Below are 20,093 nucleotides of genomic sequence, written 5' to 3' on the forward strand. Positions count from 1 at the left end.
GTCATGCTTAAAGCTTTTCGGCAATACCCCTTTGCACTCAAAATAAAGCCCCGAATCTTTTCATGACGCTCTGGGTCCTATGACCCAGAGCTCTGGGTCCTGTGACCTGGCACCTGGCTGCGTCTCCGTCTCCACCCCTGGCTGGTGAAGGTAGCAGAGGGGAGTTAGGAATGTGGACTTGGGGTGGGGTCTGAATGCTGGCTCCTCTTGGGCGTGTCCCTTGTCACCTCTGTGCCTCAGTCTCCTTGCAGGTAGAACAGGGATCACAACAGTGAGCTGTCGGTGAAGGGCATTGTGGTCTCCTGATAGAGAATCACGTGTCTGGACACGCACTCTGGCCTCTTCTCTCAAGTAGAAGTTCCTGAGGTTTGCTAACTAAGGCTCCGAGGTCCGCCTCCCCTCCCATCCCCCGGGTCACAGTGGTACAAGGTCCTTGCTCCCCTTTATCGTGATGTGGTAAATTACTTAGGGGGATGGTGGTCACCTAACTTAACCCTTTGGGCATCTCTCTTTGTATGAAGGCAGATGTTCAGTTAATGACAAAAACACTGCATTTAAAAATTCTGACTGATGGTCTTTTGCTCTCACGACAGTCTGGTGTCATCTTGGCTGCATCAGGAACAGCAGAGGTGGGCCAAGTGCTCGCCTGTGACACCCCCGGGGTGTCCGCTCTCACACCTTCTCCTGACCTTCCCTGATGCTGGGTGTGAATTCTGGTTCTTCGGGTTATAAAGTCAGGGTTAAAAAATAAATGGAGAGGGCAAATCATTCCCTTATAGCGGAACGCCAACTAATAAATGTAGAGGAAATGATGGCAATTTTCAAAAGCACTGTTTGGCAATGGTCATAGTGATCCAGGCAGAAGCGACTGACGGAGTCAAGGTTGTCAGAGGTTCATGAAGAGTAACAATGGTGGAATCTCGGAATCTCTCCCTACGAGATACTAACTAATTCACAAATGAAAAAGTGGAGAAACGTAGCAGACAACGGGATGACGATGTCGTCAAGATTAACGTCACCCACGCTAGGAGCGGTTGCAATCCTGTGCCGGCGATGCGCGCAGTACCATTTCTGTGATGTAACCACCGAGAAAGTATGACCCGAGTCTGCTCCTGAGGAAACGTGGATGTACACTGCCTGAGGGTCACGTTATATGAATGAAGGTCTGTGATCTTTAATAAAAAAACTGTCGGGGACAGGAAGACACTGAACGGGTAACTGGTGACGGGCTCCTGGAGCACAGAGGAAAGAGACATCGACGACACGGTTGGCAGAAACCTAAATGGGGTCTGCGGGTCGGACCTTAACATAGTGTCACCACCGATTACCGTGCTGGGTGGCTGGAGTGGTCACGTAGGGAGTACTGGGGGCGGGGGGGGGGGAGGTGATGGGGCATCATGTCCACACCACGCTCTCACGTGGTCCAGAACAAGGGTAAGGAAAATGCGCACATACACGTACACACACACACGGTCGATCCTTCATGGCTGTAGTTTCCACATCTGTGAACTTGCCCACCCGCTAGAGTTCATCTGTAACTGCAAAATCAGTGCCTGTGTGCGTGAGCCGGCTGGACGCACTTCCAGCGGAGCCTCGCGCCGGGTACCGGCCGCCCGCGCCCCCAGCCTCCGTGGCGCCCAGCGCGGGGTATCCTCCCCCCGCACCCCGGCCCAGCCCGCCCTGACTCAGCGCCCCGCTCCGGGTGCCGGCCCAGTGCGCCTGCGCAGAGCTGCCTCACCCTGACTCCTCAGCCCGAGAAGCCGCCGGACTGTTCGAGAAGAGGCGAGGAGTGGGCGGGCCGACGGGGCCGCGGAGGGCGCGATTGGTCGGCCTAGCGGTGACGTCTAGGGGCGCGCCGGGAACGCCTGGCCGCGGAGGGCGCGATTGGTCGGCTCGGCGGAGACGTCGTCGGGGGCGGGCCGGGGACGCCCGGAGGGCGGTGGCTCTCTGACCCGGCGGCTACGAATAAATGGCCGGGAGGTGCTGGCGGCGCGATGCTGGGCTCTCCCGCGGACTCGGACCGGCCTCGGCCGTCGCTCGGATCCTGTTTTCCTCGTCCCTTTGGCCTTGTCCCCCGCGGCTGACCGCGGACAGGGAGACAGCTCTTGGTCTCTGCCACCTTCCGCTCCCCTCTGCGGCTGCCCAGGCCTCAGGCGAGGGCCAGGTACGGGGTCGGCCTGGGGGTGCCGGGCGGGTGTCGGACGGGGCCGCGAACCTCCGACTGCCAGGGCGTCAGTGTCCTAGCAGAACGGGGCTCTCACACCGCGGCTGCGGCGCCGAGAGCGCGACCACGTCGGGATTGAGTTCGGCTTCCCGTCGGTCCTCGATCGATTGATTCCCGAACGTCCGCTGGGTGTTGCTGATCCAGGATGGGCAGACCCGACCTGGGCCCTGCGCTTCGCGGAGCCGAGAGTAGGGAACGAAGCTGCAGTGGGGAGCCGAGCGAGCGGGTCCTGGGAAAGGAATTACAGAGTAGAGGAAACGCGATTTGGGTGGGGCCAGGTGAGGGTGTTAGGAAAGGCCCCGAGTGACGCTTTAAACCGGGCCCTGAGGGCATGAGCGGGTGTCAGCTGTGGCCGGAGTATCCCAGGCCTCCCGGCAGCGGGAGAGCTGATGGGCAGGTCCGGAAAAGGCCCCGGGGACGTGAATTCTGGGAGGGACAAGACTTTTGAGAGGTTTGGTGGGCGCCAGATCACGGAGGGGCCCCTGTGAGGCGTGCCGTGGACTTCAGTTTTCTCTCAAGTGCAGTGGCATCACCGTTTGTCCACCTGTTTTCCACTGGTGAGTTAACGACTTCCCCTTCCCCTGGTCAACTCCAGGTTGATTGTCATTAAGGAATAAATTCTGAGTAAAACTCAATGCCTAAGGGAGTTAAAGACAGCAACGGGGGACTGAGTCGAGTGTCCCTGGGCTAGTGTAGCTAAGTAACGTGACTTAGCACCTGGTAACAGAGTCTTGTTTGTCAAGTATATTCAGTAGATGAAGTTGCGATTTAAAGTTCACCGAGGCTGTAACTTTCCCTAGAAGCTGTGTAGTTGAATATGGGACGTCCCTGTCAATATGGGTCAAAATATGGATTAAGGAAAACTTAAATTCGGGTTGAGCTTGATAAACTAGGAATTAAAAGAACTGAAAAACAATCTGTCTGCGAAGGGGTTTGATTCTGAAGGAGCTTTTGTACTTACGCTAAAAGTCCCATTTTCTGTTTGCTGAAAGACAAGAATTTGTGACACTTAGGCCCCTGCAGGAGCCCAGATGACTTGGGCATTTGATGCTCCCTGCGTGTTTACTTATATCAGCTGTGCGATATTAAACCCTGGTGACTGAAATTCGGACCATCCTTGCTTTCCTCCTAATTATTTCTAATTCTTGCAGGTTACATTTCACTCTGTCATCTGTGTTTTGGACATTGTCTCATAATGGAGTTCCCTGATTTGGGGAAGCATTGTTCAGAAAAAACCTGCAATCAGCTAGGTAAGCACTTCTAGGAGAACGTTAACAGGAAATGGGTGTCTTGTCATCTATCTGGGAGAAGAACTGGCCACTGTCTTCATTAGCTGTTGTTCTCTGGGCCTTGGCCTTTCTGGCTTTTCAGTAATGAGATGCTGGCCTGAGTTTTTGGTTCTGTACAGCTAGGTACAAGGCTGGCTGCCAGCACGGAGTGGATTTAAATGCTTAAATACGTGGTACCCCGTGAGGTGGGGTCTCTTTGGAAAGGATAGCTATGCCGGTTCTTCAGTGTTGCTGGCACTGTCAAATTCATGGCCCCCAATTTTTTTCTCATGTGGTGGTACCTCGAGGATGTATTTGATAGGCATAATATGAACTCAGCAAAGGTAAATACCTGTTTAATATGATCTATGATTCTTCTGTTCTAGTCTTTCAAACACTTTACTGTTTTTTGTGTGTTTTTTGTTCTTTTTTTTTTAGATTTTCTTCCGTTAGAATGTGATGCATGTAAACAAGATTTCTGTAAAGATCACTTTACCTGTGCTGCACATAAATGTCCCTTTGCATTCAAGAAGGTAATTGGTCGTACTCCATTCTAAAGATTCTCATCCTCACTCTCCAAAACTGCGCTGCCCACGATAGTGGACACTAGCCACATGTAGAGAAAACTTAATTAAAATTAAATAAATCCTAAAAGTCCTGTTTCTCAGTGACGCCAGCCACGTTTCAGGTTTCTGGGAGCCGTGTGTGGACAGAGCAGCTGTGGAGCTTCTCCATCGTTGCAGAAAGCTCTGGACGGCACAGCTCTAAAGCCACAGATTATTTTCCTGGAAAGAAATTGTTGTACCTAAACCTTCAGAGCTTACTTTACATGTTAAAACGCTTAGTTCCTTTTATTCAACACACAAGGAGAAACAGCTCTGTCTTCATGGGGCACAAGAAACGCAGCGCAGCGCTTGATGGGAGCTCTGGTCTGGGCAGAATTGTAAATGCTTGCTTGTCTGGGCAACTTTGCAGCCTTGGCATCCTCCCTGGGTGATTCAGACAGTTCATGGTGGAAGCTGGAGGGTGGCTGTAAGGAAACAGACTTGCCTAAGTCCAGAGGTTTAAGACATTGGTTACTGACTTTTCAGGTGGTCCCAGCCTGAACTCACTTTGTTTTGGGTGCTTCAGGGAGCATTTTCGTGAGCTCTTCAGTCAGCACTCTGCTGCTTCCCCAGGGTGGCAGTTAGAAGTGCGGGTGACAGTGCTACACCCTTTGACCAGTGTCGGCTGGGGTCTGGCCCTTTGCTGATTCATGGGGGCGGGGGAGGGTGACTCATGTTCACCCGGCACCGATGACCAGGCCAAACTACCAGGTCTGTTGCCTTGACCTTCCTGTGTCCCTGGATAGGGAGAGTCTGCCTAGAGGTGACTGAATGATGCTTTATTTCTTAACTTGGCCAACTTGCCAGCTGCAGGAGCACCCCTGGGTGGCTTTCCAGCTCAGTTCCCAGACAGCTGGCATTGCGATTCTGTGATTACCTGTTACTCGTCCACATGTCACTTCAGTGTTCTTGAGCTAAATTAGCTCAGCTCCTGCCCTGGCCCAGAGGGATTTTAACCATGCTGGGCGTTCCCTCCAGAGCCCCCCAGTGCTGGGCTTGGATGGTGGTTCTGAGCCTGAGAGCTCAGCCTGGCCACGTGCGCCCTTGACTGATGAGCTAGTCTGCCTGCGTGGCCGCGGCGGAAGCTACAAGGAGCATCGGGGAGGCCGTTGGCAGGCGAAGGAGCTGAGGCTCTTCACGGCTGGTGTTTCTTCCTGGCAGCCCCACCCTCGAGGTGTTTGGGCAGCTTCACTGCTCACTACATGGTGCTGGACAGATAGCCCTGCCGCCCTGAGACTGTCCTTCTGGATCGGTCCACCAGCTGCGTTCGTGGGCTGCACTTGACCTCTCTCTCAGGGTCATTTCTGCGGGTGGTTAATAGTCTGTTTCTTCAGTTCTCCTGGGTTCCACTTCAGGCAACTGTCTGCAAGCCCTAGGGATGCCTTGCTGCTGATCCCCCGTGCCAGCCACACTCTCCTCTCGTGGGGGGCAGATGTCAGTGTTTGTACTCTGTCTGCTTTTCAGTGTGCTGTACCACTGTGCCTTTGCGTGTGTGTGTGAGGTTTGATTGCCTGAACCTGGAATATCATCTTATATTTGTTATTTTTAGGATGTTCAGGTCCCAGTGTGCCCACTTTGTAACAGCCCCATCCCAGTAAAAACGGGAGAGGTCCCAGACGTGGTGGTCGGTGAGCACATGGATGGAGCTTGTAACCACCACCCCGGGAAGAAGAAAGAGAAGGTGAGGACAGAGTCTGTGTCAGCCCTCTGGGGGCTGGTTTCTCCTCGGAGGAAAGGTCAGTTATCCAACGAGGCTAATTAGTTTTAATAGTTTTTGTACAGAATAAGACCCTAACAGTTGATCGGTGTTTTCCTGGCTTGTGAACAGCATGGATTTTTACAGTCATATGAGCATATTTCCTAAATATTAGGGCCTATGTTAGGATTTGCTTTCGTTACAGGAATTCCTCCCAAGATGGAAAGTTAATGTGGTTTTCTAGAATCCTTCTGTTAGTGTGTGGTTTTTCCCAAGCTCCGCCTGGGAAATGTCAGGGATGTAAAATCAAACATGGGCGTTCCTGCTCTGGTCGTCTTGGTGCTCGTTCTGAAGTCCCGCGTCTGTCCGTTTGGAGTCGGCTGTGGTGGAAGGAGCGGCCACCTGCCTCTCCTTAAATACGTGGTACCATGTACTTAAGCAGAGCATTGAAATCCAGCTCGCGTTTGTCTCGTTCACCCTGTAGTGCTGGGTGACGCCCGGTCCCCGCGGTGCACCGGCCGCTGGGCTCCCGCACCCTCGCTGCGGCTCGCCTGGGCGTTCGCTGGCGTCGGGGGTTTTCCCGCTTCTGCTGCTGCTCAGGGAGTTCCCGCGAGGGGCCGGCTGTCCTCCTTGTCCCTGGGTGTGGCAGCTTCCCCCTGGCTGGCCCTGTCGCCGTCTCCTCTGGACTCCCGCTCCGTGGGGCTGGACCTCCCGGGCCGGCCTCCTTTTTCCCCTCAAGTTCCCTCTTCTCTTGTGTGACCCACGTACAGGTGGTCTTTCCTACGTCGTGGTCAGTCGTCCCCACGCGCCAGGTCCGCAGCTGACCGCACGCACGCGCCGGGGACAGGGCGGCTCTGCCGTGCGGGCGGGGGTCCTCCCAGATGCGCGGCCTCCTCCCGGGCCCCGCGTCACCTGCGCTGCCTCTGCTGCTGTCGATTTCTGAGCCTTCGGGGATTCTGTGTCACACATACGCTGCTTCTTGACCCTCCCTGCCGGCTCATAGTTCAGCTTTTTCATGTCTGCTGAGTCCGTTACTGCTCGTCCACGTGCTTTTTCTAAAATCTTTGGCTGTTTTGGGCTTCCCTGGCGGTCCAGTGGTTAAGACTCCGCACGTCCACTGCAGGAGGCTCTATCCCCTGATCAGGGAACTAAGATCCCGCATGCCGCGTGGCACAGGCAAAAAAAAAAAAAAAAAAATTAAAATCTTGTGGCTGTTTTCTTTTTATCTTTTGCCCTTTGGGGTTCATCCATCCTTTTTCGGAACATCTCTTTGTGGTCACTTTTATAGAACTTCAGGCGGAATCGGAGCCGCCACCTGTGGTCACTTCTCCATCCTCAACTAGAGTCTAAGGAGACTCGGGTTGGACATGGCCCGTGGCAGCTGGTCCACTCCTCGGACTGGAGACTCGGAGCCCTGCACGCGTCCCCAGGCCCAGCCCAGCACTGCACGCTCCCTGGGGCCTCCGGGTTTATTTGGGTGGTTTCCCTAGGATGCGGGCTGCGCTGCCCCCTGCTGTCTTGGCCTTTAGAGCTTATCTCCAGGGCACTGGCTTCTGACCACCTTACCTCACGGTTTCTATATGTTACACTAAATACAGAACAAATGCAATTATGACAAATAACCTGGAACAGGAGAGGGTGAAGTCTTTCCCTGAGCTTCCATCCCAGACCCTCTGATTGGAGCCCCCCCCCCCCCGACCCCTTCCTGGCCCGTCTCCTCCAGCCCTGCTGCTGCTCGTGTTTGCCATGCCTCCGAGCCTTCCGGAAGCTTCAGTGACCAGGCCCTCCTCCCTCCTGGCTCCACCCTCACTTCCCCACCGCGCGCTGCCCCTCCTCTTCCGGGCCCCACTGGCACCTGCACTGTTTCCACGCACCCGGCTCACTCGCCCTTCTTGGCCAGAGGGCTGCCCCCAGGCTGCCGGACCCCCCCTCCCTGACACTGTCACCCACACAGAGTCGGAAGTGCCCGGGAGTTTATATCACCGCAAAGACCCCGCAGTAACTAACGGCTGTACCAGCTCCCCTGCCCCGACCTGCGCCAGCTCCCCCGAGGGCTGTGCGCCACGCCTCGGGCCTGGCCTCCTTCCCTCCCGTGCCCCCATCCCCTGCCCCCCGTCTTGTTCTTTTCCTGCAGTACCCCCCCAAGCGTCTCACATGAGACCCCAACTTAAAATGCCGCTTTTGTATTTACCACTTGTTAAAACTTTTCTGTCTCCTAAACTAGTATTTCCTTGTTTACCTGCCAGAAAGACATCTCAGTGAAACCCCGGTGCCTTCATTCTGTTTAGCTAAGGACCGTTTCTAGTTTAAATGCCGATGGTCTTATGTGGGGGGGCGGGGCTTGTCGAATGATTGCTCGGTGAGGCTGCTGGAACATTGAAGCAACTTGTACTTTCTCAGATTTTCACGTACCGCTGCTCAAAAGAGGGCTGCAGGCGGAAAGAGATGCTGCGGGTGGCTTGCGCCGAGTGTCACGGCAGCTTCTGCATTCAGCACAGACACCCTCAGGACCACGGCTGCACCCGCGGACGCCCCGCTGCCAGCACGGCGGGGTGAGGAGAGGCCCGGCTCGGCCTGCATGGCGTTGGGACAACCTGGACCCGCGCTGCACGCTCAGCTCTTGGTGTTGACCATTCGCTGTAGGGGTTTGGGTGAACGTGGTCTTAATTAAAAGCGGATTCCAAATCGAAGCCGGATCCTAGTCGTTGTTTGCTGGGACTGCAGTTCTGGAGCCAGAAATGCCTGCTCACCGCGCGCGGCCGTGGGGAGGGTCTCCCCCGGCCTCCCCCTCGCGAGGGTGCTTCCCGTAGGCTCGGGGTTCTCTGGCTTGTGGACGCGTCACCCTGGCCTTTCACCTTCCTGGGGCGTTCTCCCTGTGCACGCTGCTGTCCAAGCGTCCCCTTTGCATGAGGACACTGGCCTGTGGGGTCAGCGCACTGTGAGCTCACCCCCCCCAACCTCCAGCGACCCTCCCTCCAAATAGGTCCTGGGTGTCGGACTCCACCCCACCTTCTGATGGGGGCAGTTCAGCCCCTTCACCGGTTATTTACAGGGAGAACCTTCCTCGGGTCGGTGGAAAGGTCTGCCCCCACCTTCCGTGGGTAGAAATGGAAGCCCGAGTCACCTGTCACTTCCACTCGGCTGTTTCTCGTGGTGTCTGTGCCCGAGCAGGGCTGGGGGGTGACCTCGTCCCTGCATGCGTGGCTCTCGGCACCGGTGAGGGGTTGGCTGAGCTCTGACCTGACCCTTCTGCGCAGGTGCTCGGCAGCAAGGGACTCGGAACCTGGGCCGTCGGGGGCTTCACGCGAGGGGCCGGGCGGCTGGCTGGCTCGGCGCTTCAGGTACTGGTCGGGGGCGCGCGGTGTTGCTGCCCTCGTGTCGGGCGGGGCGGTTCTCCGTCCCGCCGGTGAGCGCTCAGCGCTCATGACTGGCCGCCTGGAGCTCCGCGCTCCGTCACAGCTGGATGGGACGGAGGGGGACGCACGCCCGGCCTTGGGCTTTGTCAACCCCGGGTGCACACGCAGGTCCCGCCAGCACAGGGTGACGAGAGGAACACTTTGTAGCTGGTTTCTGAAGCACTGTGTTTGGCGAATGTCTTTTGTACGATCACCCGCTTCTAGTTAATCAAGACAAACCTAAGAACATAGCTGTTTTCTTCTCTTTCAGGTGGAGAGTAGAGCGTTGATGTGACTGTGTCTGTTCAAACTGGCCTCTTTCCGTCCGTGATTTGCACTTTGTGGAACTTTTATGCTCTAGCACTTCCATACGTCCCACCGCGAGCAGCTCTGCCCTGAGCTGAGCTGGTCAGGGGCTTCTGTCACTTAAACCACCGACAGTGGATCTCACTGTGTCTTCCTCACGTGGCATCTGAGCCCAGGCACGGGGGCAGGACTACACCTACCCTGTTAGGGATCCTTGTCCAGAGGTGGCCCCCAGCCCACCGCTCCTGTTTGACTGAGAGAACAGCCTGTGACCCTCTGACTGCAAGCATTGGGGTGACACCGAGGGCTTTGGGGCCTGTCAGGAGCGCCGTCATCTCCTGGGACCTCAGGGAACCGGATGAAGAGAAATGCCATCCCAGGCATAGCCCCAGGGGCACCCAGCCGTGCGCTCCAGACATCCCACTGCTTGCGGATTAACAAAAATCCAAGCAGTTTCTCTTCCTTGTTTGGTTTCATAGCCTCAAAATATAATGGTTGTGACCAGCTAGAGGGGTAGGATAGGGAGGGTGGGAGCGAGGTGCAAGAGGGAGGGGATATGGGGATATATGTATACACATAGCTGATTCACTTTGTTATATGGCAGCAGCTAACACACCATTGTAAAGCAATCATACTCCAATAACGATGTTTTACATATATATATATATATAGTGGTTGGGGGGTGTATTCAGTTCCCATCCCACGGGCGGGTTATCCAGCTCTTTCTACGCCCTGTCCTGTTGGTGGCGTTAGATCTGGACCCGTGGTTGTCCAGGTGCACCAGAATCGTGCGGGGCCTGGTAGAGCAGTGCCACCGCCCCCCACCCCACCCCAGCGGAGTTCCTGACGCTGTGGGTCTGGGGACTACGTGGACGGAGCCCTTTCTGCGGTCCAGGGCCAGCGCAGCGGCCACTGGCCGCTAGGGAGCACGTGGAGCCGGCGTCCAGCGTAGCCGCAGAGCTGTCACCTGCATTCAGTCATTAGGAAGCCGTGTTGAGTATGTCAGGAACATGAATATGTGAATCTGGTTTTTCAGCTGTAAATTTTATAAAATCTAAGTACAGATCAGGTCTTTCTCAAGTAAGGTTAATGTCCAAATTGAGACACTGGGTTCGGAAGTCAATGCCAAAAAAAAAGTGAAATATCTCATTGTTAAAAATATTTACAGGTCGAAATAGTATTTTGGATATGATGGATTAAATAAAACATTAAAGTGAGTTTTACCTGGTTTTGTTTTGTTTTTTAATTGTGGGTACTAGAAATTTTAAAAGTAGGTAGACGGGGCCTTCCCTGGTGGCGCAGTGGTTGAGAGTCCGCCTGCCGATGCAGGGGACACGGGCTCGTGCCCCGGTCCGGGAAGATCCCACATGCTGCGGAGCGGCTGGGCCCGTGAGCCATGGGCGCTGAGCCTGCGCGTCCGGAGCCTGTGCTCCGCAGCGGGAGAGGCCACGGCAGTGAGAGGCCCGCGTACCACAAAAAAAAAAAAAAAAAAAGGCGGGGCTCACGTCATACTTTTTGGCGCCATTCTTGATCATCCAAACTAAAGGACAAAAGACGTGCACGTTTTATCAGGATTTATCAACTTAGGAGTCCACTCGTGTTTCTTAACTGTGATTGGAGTATGTAAGTGTATTTAAGAGTTTTCTGAGAAGTTAGTATTTTCCTTAAGGACCTGTGTGAATAGACACTGAAGTGGCGCAGAGGGTGAAAGGTCAGGAAAGCAGTCAAGGTCACAGGCATCCTTACGGCTGCTGCGTGGTCTCCCAGGACCTGGGCGTGTCATCACTCCTCTGCCCGGCTGCTCAGAGAGGGTTTCCTGGACGGCCTTGCTGTGCGGGAGGGGACGTGTTTCAGAGTTTGGTGGAAGGTGCCAAGTTGCCATCCAGAAAGTCATGCCAGCTTCCTCTCCATCAGTTTCCCCACACCCTCATCAGGTTTTTCATTGGCTTAGTTTTTTCTTAATGTGATGAAAACATGGTGTCACCGTGCTTTAAATGGGTACGTCTTATATTAGTAAAGTTAAGCATTTTCTGAGAATTGCCCATTCGAGGAGTTTAAGGGCGTCAGTGGGCGTGGCCGAGGGACCGGGAAGCCACAAGTGTATTTTAAATTTTCGTAGAGAGTGCTCACATGAGAAAGTTCAGAGAATTCCTTTGAGTGTCACAAGTTTGCATGCATTTTTGAGAGAAGGCTTGGCAGGAAGTCGTGTGGTTTGTGGTCACCCGTCGGGCGGGAAGGGCTCACTTCCTTAGCTGCTGGGGCGCTTCAGTGGAAATGTTTGCAAGACGTGGGATGATGAGGTCGTGGCGCGGCCACTTGATGAGTGACCTTGAGCATGTTGTGTAACGTTGGCTGTAGTTTCTTCCCCTACAAATGGCAGCCTCAGGTGGGATGGGGTGAGGCTAACAGGCACTCTAACAGGTGCCCCGAGGCACAGGGCTCTCCAGGTGTGCAGGCTCTGTCTAGGCCTCGGTGCCCGGCGGTGGGCCCACCACTGCCCTACTGGACGAGTGGGCGTCAGGTCGGCCTTTTCAGGGAGTCCATCGCGTCTCTGGAGAGGGTCTGGCTCGTGGGGAGGGAGAGCCAGGGAGCAGCTGAGCGTTTTCTCCCACTGGCTGGGGTCTTCACCCACGTGCGGCCGCGCCCTCCCTGCCGAGGCTGCGGTCCTGCCTCTCAGTTCTGAGCAGGGCGAGGGGCCAGGCTGCCTGCCCAGTGTCCGGTGACTGGTCCCCCGGCCGAGGTGGTGCGCGGCTGCGGTATCAGAAGTGCCCACAAGGTGTCACTAGAGGGCCTCCCGAGAACTGAGAGCTGGTGGACTAGGTAGGACCTTAGTTCTTGCTGGAAACTGGGCCCAGGATCCTGGGAAGGACAGACACGAGCAGCCCGTCAGCCCCAAGTCAGTGTTTGCAGGTCATTCATGTTAAAAGTGATCGGGGGTGTTTTTAAATGTATCTTTAATCCGGCTTCCCCGTTCATTCTTGGCAGTAATGCTATGACCAAATCTGAAAGGTAGGTTCTGAAGCGAGTTCCTGAAATGTGCGTAGTTTTCCAAGTTTTAAGCTTGAGAATGAGGACCGTGGACACTTACTCACCTTTGCAAATGAACATAAATAAATGTTCATTTGTTTGCTTTATTTCACTGAAAGTCTGTAAGAACAGCAATCAGTTTGCTGTACGAGGTGAGTAGATGCCCTGGAAGAGCCGAGAGGAGAGCGTCGGTGCTGCAGGAGGGGTTAAATGTTGTGTGAAGAGCGTGTTTGCTGTTTGCCTCAGTTTCTTCTCCTTTGATTTCTCCCTCCCTGTCGTTAGGGCGTCTGGGGGCTCCCCTAAAACCCACGTTTGTAGAATTCACACACATCCCTGTCTACGTGACGAGCCGTCCTTAGAATGCGTTAAAAGCTAAGATCTTCTTGCGACAAATGCTACACAAATTACCTTTACAAATGGTCTTTTTCAAATCCCATGCCGATGGCAGAGCAGCTGGTTACTTTCACGTTCTGGAGAGTTCTTCGTCGTTCTGAACTAAACTGAAGCTACTTGTACATTTATGCAGACATTGCCTGGAGAAAGAGCTATTAGCAAGGTCACTGTGCCCGTCACGGTCAAGGAGAAGCTTATGGGACCCCAGGGAGAGGGAGAGCCGCCAGGCGTTGGCATACACCGTGCCCAGTTGTAAATCATTTGCTGGGTGGTGATTGGCTGCCGTTAGCTGAGTGTTTGCTTCCTCACGTCCGCCTACGCTGTGCCACCTGCACTGCCCACCACAGACACGGGCCGGGCAGGCAGCCTGCTTCCCAGGGACCAATAGCCTTCATTCCCGCAAATGATAATCAGAAGATAGAATGGGGGGCTTCCCTGGTGGCGCAGTGGTGGAGAGGCCGCCTGCCGATGCAGGGGACGCGGGCTCGTGCCCCGGTCCGGGAGGATCCCACATGCCGCGGAGCAACTAGGCCCGTGAGCCACAGCTACTGAGCCTGCGTGTCTGGAGCCCGTGCTCCGCAACAAGAGAGGCCGCGATAGTGAGAGGCCCGTGCACCGCGATGAAGAGTGGCCCCCGCTTGCCACAACTAGAGAAAGCCCTCACACAGAAACGAAGACCCAACACAGCAAAAATAAATAAATAAAGAATTTCATTTCTTAACAACAGAAAAAAGATTAAATACTTAGGAATAAACAAGATATATGCAAGACCTAGATGAGATAAAACTTTAAGACACTCATGAAAGACACAAAAGTAGACACAAATCAGTGGGAAAAAAGTCCTTGTTCTTAGGAAGAGTCAACCTTATAAGGTGTCTGTTTTGCCTAAATTAATTTTAAGTCTAAGATGATCCCAATAAAAATACCAACAGGCTGTTTTCTGGAACTAGACCAGTCAATACTCAAGTTTACAGGGAAAGTCAACGTGATGGGACAGCAAAGGCAGCCCTGGAAAGGGGGCCGTGAGGGCCCCTGCGGCCTCCGTGATCACGACAGTGTCCTGCTGGTGCAGGAGGCAGGAGGGAGCGCAGAGCCTGGCCGGGTGCGTCAGGACAGAGTGTGTGAGAGGAGGCCTGTCTCAGAGCACTGGAGCCAACATGGATTTTTTCAAAGTTGGTGTTGGTTCAACTGGACAGCCATTTAGAAGAAGGTAAAATTCGACATGTACCTTACATCACCCACCAAAAAGGACTCATATCAGAAATCTGAATGTAAAAAATGAAACCAAGCCAGCCCTAGAAGAAAACACGGGTGGTCTCTCCGAACCTGGGTGTGGGAGGGCTTTCTCACTCAGGTTCAGAAGTCAGGTGAGGGGAAGGGAGGCCTTCACGGGACGCAGAACGCTCGCATCAGGAGATGGTGTTTCCAGCGCACATCGCAGATAAAGGTGGATTTCTCTAACACATAAAGGACTGGAACATTGAGGGGGAAGGATCAGAAGCCAGATAGAACGATGGGTGAAGGACGTGAACTGACCGGAAAGGGTGAATCCTTAAAGGGGTGTCTGACCTCACACGTGTTGGGAGATGTGAACGGAAACCACACCGGGTTCCTGTTCCTCAGGTTAGATTAGCAAACGTGCTGGCCAGGCTGGGAGGCGGCAGGCGCTTCCACACCCTGCTGGTGGGGATGCCAGATGGCACAACCGCTACAGAGGAAAAGTTGGCAAAATCTGGCAAAATGAATGTCTACGTAGTGGTCCCACTTCTAGGAACCCAACCTGGTTTACCACCAGCAATCTTCAGAGGCACGTGCACTGCAGCCTGGTTTACCGTTGCAGAATTGGAGACGATCTCCACGTTTGCCCTCACGTGGACAGTGGTTAAGTGATGGTGGCAGCCCCCCCCGCCCCACGGGGCACTGTGAGGCCGTAGGAAAGGACGGAGAGGATGTCGGTAAACCGACCAAGATTTCCATGATGTACTGGTGGTGTAAAGGAGTGCGTAGCATGCTACTTTTTTGGGCAAGACAGAGGGGATTAACACCCGAATACCTGCTTACTTTTGCCGGGAGAAACACAGGATAAAGCAGAAACGAATGAAACTGGGCACCTGAGTCGGAGGCGGGGGAGGGAACGATTCCCTCCGGTGAGCTTTTTCTGTATTCAACAAAATCAACAAAGGCGCAGAGGGCCGGAGGCGCCTAGAACTGGAGACGAACAGAAACAGATGAACGCAGGTCTCTTTCACATGAACAACAAAACCACATTAAAGGAGGAACAAACACTTTATTGTAAACACATGAAACTCACCACTCTAAACATCCTAAAGTGGGTCATTTAGCGCCATTTCGCACATTCACAATGTTGCAGCGCCACCATCTGGTTCCAGAACATTCTCAACCCCCAAAGGAGACACTGTACCCGTCAGCCTTCGCTCCGTTCTCCCCGTCCCCCCTGCCCCCGCGGCCACCTCCGGTCTCCTTCTCGCCTCTGTGGCTTTGCCTGTTCCGGACGCCTCCTCGGGACAGGATCGGACTCTGTCTGGTCCTCAGGACTGGCTTTCTTGACGGTGTCACCCGTTCCTGGTTCATCCTCGGGGTGACGCGTAGCAGAAGGTCATGCCTTCCGTGGCCCAGTAACAGCCCGTCGGGTGGACGGGGCACGTTTCGTCCCTCCGTTCACCCGCTGGCGGGCGTCTGTGTGCACTCGCCCCTCCCCGCGGGCACCGCCGCCCTGAGGCACCGCCGAGTGGAGCAGGGCGTGGCCCGGAGCTGCTGGCTGGTGGACACAGGGTTGGAGCTGACACTGGTCCCAGTGACCTGACAGGGTCCAGGTGGTAAGTAGGGTCCTGGCCCGAGCCTGTCTCACGGTAGGTCCTGTGGCCGCACAGACCCCCTCGGGTCACCCGTCTCTAAATGCCGGTTGATGGGGGGAGTGCTTGCGTAATAGCCGACAGAAGCTTCCCGTCAGCGCTCCGGTCTGCGGAGCAAAGGCCACATGGCAGCCACTCGGATCTGCCCTCCGGCCGGGTGCGTCCGTTAGACGCGGTACCTGGTCCTGGGTGGAGCTGAGAGGTTGGGCCCCTCAGGTACGAGTGATTCCCAGATGGGTCGTGGTGGGTGGCAGGCAGCTCTGTCAGGCGGCTAAGCGGCAGCCCCAAACCACAGCTGCCACGATTACCAGCTGTGCTGTGTCTGTCCAGACAGAGCACAGCACTGGGCACCCGGTTTGTCCCTGTCTGGGTTCCCGTGGGAGGGACGGAGCCCATGCTTGTGGGTCGGCTCAGGGCCATGGTAAGTCTCTGCTCCCTGTTGGGTCTAATGGACGGGACCTCACCTTCCTCTGGTCACTGTGTTGATGGTGTCAGGCTGGGCGGAGCTGGTGGGGCATGAGTGGTGTGAGCTGTGGATGCCCCCTGAGACGTGTGCATCGGAGCCCCGCGCTTTGCGTCTGCCACATCACTGAGGTTTTAGGGGACTGGTGGTCTGGGGGAGTTAGAACATCCCTACAAGGCCAGGCCGCTGCTACTGCACCTTCCACCCCCTAGCTGGGAAGCCTCTCGATACCCCCATGACCTGCCCACTCTTCTGCAACCTCCTCCCTGTGAGTGGGGCTGGCTGAGGGACTTGCTGCTAGTGAACCAAATGCAGCAAAATGATGGGGTGTCCCCTCTGAGGTTAGGTTACGAGACTGGGACTCCACCATCTCTGGGCCCCTCTTGCTCGCTTGCCCCGGGGGAAGCCCATGCCGTGCTCCAAGCCTCCCTGTGGGGAGGCCCACGGGGCAGGCGACTCAGGGAGGCCTCTGGCTGACGGCCAGCGAGGAGGTGACCCTCGGCCCCACGAGCTTCGAGGGGCAAATCCTCCCGGTAGCCAGGTGGGTGAGCTTGGAAATGGACTGTCCCCCAGGCCAGCCTGCCCAGGAGGCTGTAGGAAAGGATGGAGAGGATGGAAAAATCCCAGTTTTTTCCAATCACCTCTGCCCACAGACCTGGCGGCCGCCTTGACCCCACCTTTGTGGGAGCCCTTCTGGCCAAGGCACAAAGCTAAGTCGCGCCCATATGCCTGCCCTGCGGAGACTGTGAGCTAATAAATGTTTGTAGTTTTCAGCTGCTAAATTTTGTGCAGAAACAGAGAACAACGCAATCTTCCGTCACGAAGAAAGAGCCCTGCTGCCCATGCTTGGCCCCTTCGGGTTGCAGGCAGCATAGACCACATTTAATATGACCACCACCCATTTGTGGGCTGGTTTTGAGTGGGGCCCAAAGCAAGAGATCCAGTTTGTAGTACAAGTGGTCCCGCACTTGGGTCACATAACCTGGAAGATCCAGCCGTGCTAGAGGCACACGCGGTGAGTGAGACCCTGGCAGGGGGCGGGGTGGTGTCTGGCACAGGCCCCCAGAGTGTGGAGCAAAGCCAGACCTCTGCTGCAGAGAGTCACACGCCAGCCTAAGCTCCAGGGCTTAGTAGAGACGGAGCCCCTGACCGGGGGCGTCATGTTAGCACGTGACTGTGAGGCCCTGGGTCAGGGCCCTGCTCCACTGGTCAAGGTCGTTTTAAGACTGCATGTCCTCCAAGCGGCATGGACCCTAAACGATGAGATGCTCGCCTGCGTGGTTTTTCAGGAACTTGGAGTCAGTTGTGTCTGGTTCCAGCTGAGCTGGTTAAGAACGGATGGGAGGACCACCGACCCTCCAGTGGCCATGGTCCTCTCCGTGACCTTCTGACGTCAGAGAGCTGAACACTCCACCCTAAGTCCGTGCTCCCATCTTTGGCCGTGCAGAGGCCTGTGGCTCAGCTCCACCTTTGCGGAACGAGATTATCCCAGGTTTTTCCAGTCGCCTCTGCCCACGCCCCCGCCCTTCCCAGGCCTCAGACGGCCCTGCTTCTTTATCCCACAAATACCCTGAGCCCCTTGCCTTCAGGGAGGCGGAGCTGAGGCTTGTTCTCCCACCTCCTTGCTTGGCTGATTTCCTGCAAACCGCAGCATCTCAGCGTTTCGGCTTGCTGTGCTTCGGGCAAAATGCACCTGGTCCAGTAGTAACTGGGGCGGTCTGCCTTCGGATCCATGAAGCCACGTTGGGTGGGTGTGTCAGCGATCCCGTGCATGCTGACAGTGGTGGTTTTTCTTGGTTTTCTATCACGTTGTCTCCTCGTGTACATAGCTATTTTCTACTGAGCACGGGTCATGCTATATGAGCAATTATAATTTGGGGTATAGGACATTATGGTCTTCTACAAAGACTTTAACTTTTCTTCTTTCAGCAGGCTAGAGGCACCGACAGTAAACCCTGAATCACTTAAATACAGTTTCAGAAATGGAAATGAATTCAGAATGGATTTGATGAAGTTCCTGCAAGGGCTGGTCTCTGTTCATATTCACACCGACATTGTAGCCTTTCAGGGTTTCGACCCAAAGATGGGACACTTACAAGAACCCTCCCCCTTGGCAGCCCTAAGCCCGCAAAGCTGACCAAATTTTGTTCAGGTTCTCAGCCTTTCAGCTGTTTCTTCCGGATTGACTGACCCTTGAGGGAAGAACGGCCCCAACTGGAAGGCTCACTTCTCTGGGCTCCTCTTTCTTCCCGTGTTATTGGCCCCATAATATTTCACTGTCAAATTAGCACTCTGATGTCATCAATATATATGTATTTGTTACATAGATTTTTTTTTTTTTTTTGCGGTGCGCGGGCCTCTCACTGTTGTGGCCTCTCCCGTTGCGGAGCACAGGCTCCGGACGCGCAGGCTCAGCGGCCATGGCTCACGGGCCCAGCCGCTCCGCAGCACGTGGGATCCTCCCAGACCGGGGCACGAACCCGTGTCCCCTGCATTGGCAGGCGGACTCTCAACCACTGCGCCACCAGGGAAGCCCTGTTACATAGAGTTTTGAACATTTTTGTAAGCTGTTCTCAATGGAAGGCTGACCTGAGTCACCTCTCCCTTTTACTGAACCAAACTTGGGTCCTCTTGCCCCGGGGTGGGGGGGGGGCAGCAAAGCCAGGCTACTGACACCGGGTCGTGGTGAAGGAAGAAGCAGGACTCGTTGCACCAAGCAAGGGGCCTGGGAGCTAGTGTTTAAAAGACCTGAACTCTCCAAGTTCTTTCAGGGAAAGGTTTTTCTTGTTTTTTCTTTAACATCTTTATTGGCGTATAATTGCTTTACAATGGTGTGTTAGTTTCTGCTGTATAACAAAGTGAATCAGTTATACATATACATATGTTCCCCTATCTCTTCCCTCTTGCGTCTCCCTCCCTCCCACCCTCCCTATCCCACCCCTCCAGGTGGTCACAGAGCACCGAGCTGATCTCCCCGTGCTGTGCGGCTGCTTCCCACTAGCTATCTATTTTACATTCGGTATTGTGTATATGTCCATGCCACTCTCTCTTCGTCCCAGCTTACCCTTCCCCCTCCCCGTGTCCTCAAGTCCATTCTGTAGTAGGTCTGTGTCTTTATTCCCATCCTGCCCCTAGGTTCTTCCTGACTTTATTTTTGTCCCTTAGATTCCATATATATGTGTCAGCATATGGTATTTGTTTTTCTCTTTCTGACTTACTTCACTCTGTATGACAGACTCTAGGCCCATCCACCTCACTACAAATCAGGGAAAGGTATTTAAAAACAGGGTGAGGGAGAGGGTTGTGGGGTGCATGACCAGCTCGTGGACATTCTTCTTATTGGTTGGTGGTGAGGTCATCGGGAGTCAACATCATCAGCCTTCTGGTTCCAACCGGTCTGGGCTCTACGTGCTCGCGGGCAGCATGGAGTTACCTTCTTCCACCTGGTGGGGTTTCAGTATCGGCAAAACAGCTCAAAGGACGTGGCTCAGAATATTATCCATAGCCCTTGAGGAGGAACCAAAGGTCCTTGACTTTAATGGCTAAACTATTATTATTTTGTCTTGCTTGACTATTTTCCTTTCTGCCTTTTCTCACTTCTCAGATTAAACTTATTCTTCGACTAAAGCTTTTCTACAGACAAGAGGCAGGCAGAGGACATTGGGTGAGTGGGGTCTGTTCCCTTCCAGGAAGGCTCCATAGAGTTCTGCTTGGTTACATCCCTACGTTACCAGAGCTAAAAATAAAAGCAAAAGTAAACAATAGAAGGTAAACATTTTTATATTTTTATATTCTATATTAGTTAAGCTTAGGTATGGATGAGAACTTTCTATTTCAGTGGTC

The 20,093-nt window shown here is 54.5% G+C and overlaps 1 protein-coding gene across 6 annotated transcripts; it reads left to right on the top strand.

Annotated features, from left to right (window-relative positions):
- Positions 1-1,915: 1,915 nt before the first annotated feature.
- On the top strand, positions 1,916-10,711 carry ZFAND2A (zinc finger AN1-type containing 2A). Of its 6 annotated transcripts, none has more exons than XM_060123308.1 (8): positions 1,916-2,164; positions 2,692-2,781; positions 3,376-3,474; positions 3,931-4,025; positions 5,647-5,778; positions 8,194-8,345; positions 9,051-9,134; positions 9,460-10,711. In XM_060123308.1, the coding sequence occupies exons 3-8, from the start codon at positions 3,420-3,422 to the stop codon at positions 9,476-9,478; spliced, it is 537 nt and encodes a 178-aa protein (XP_059979291.1). In that variant the 5' UTR covers positions 1,916-2,164; positions 2,692-2,781; positions 3,376-3,419; the 3' UTR covers positions 9,479-10,711. The 6 variants fall into 6 exon arrangements, 4 of the variants coding, with proteins under 4 accessions (XP_059979291.1, XP_059979292.1, XP_059979290.1 ...); XM_060123309.1 differs by having other exon boundaries at positions 2,749-2,781; XR_009535349.1 differs by lacking the exon at positions 2,692-2,781 and having other exon boundaries at positions 8,194-8,444; positions 9,460-9,503.
- The last annotated feature ends 9,382 nt before the right edge of the window (positions 10,712-20,093 follow it).

This window comes from Lagenorhynchus albirostris, chromosome 15 (genome assembly GCF_949774975.1).
Source record: "Lagenorhynchus albirostris chromosome 15, mLagAlb1.1, whole genome shotgun sequence".
Taxonomy (NCBI): domain Eukaryota; kingdom Metazoa; phylum Chordata; class Mammalia; order Artiodactyla; family Delphinidae; genus Lagenorhynchus; species Lagenorhynchus albirostris.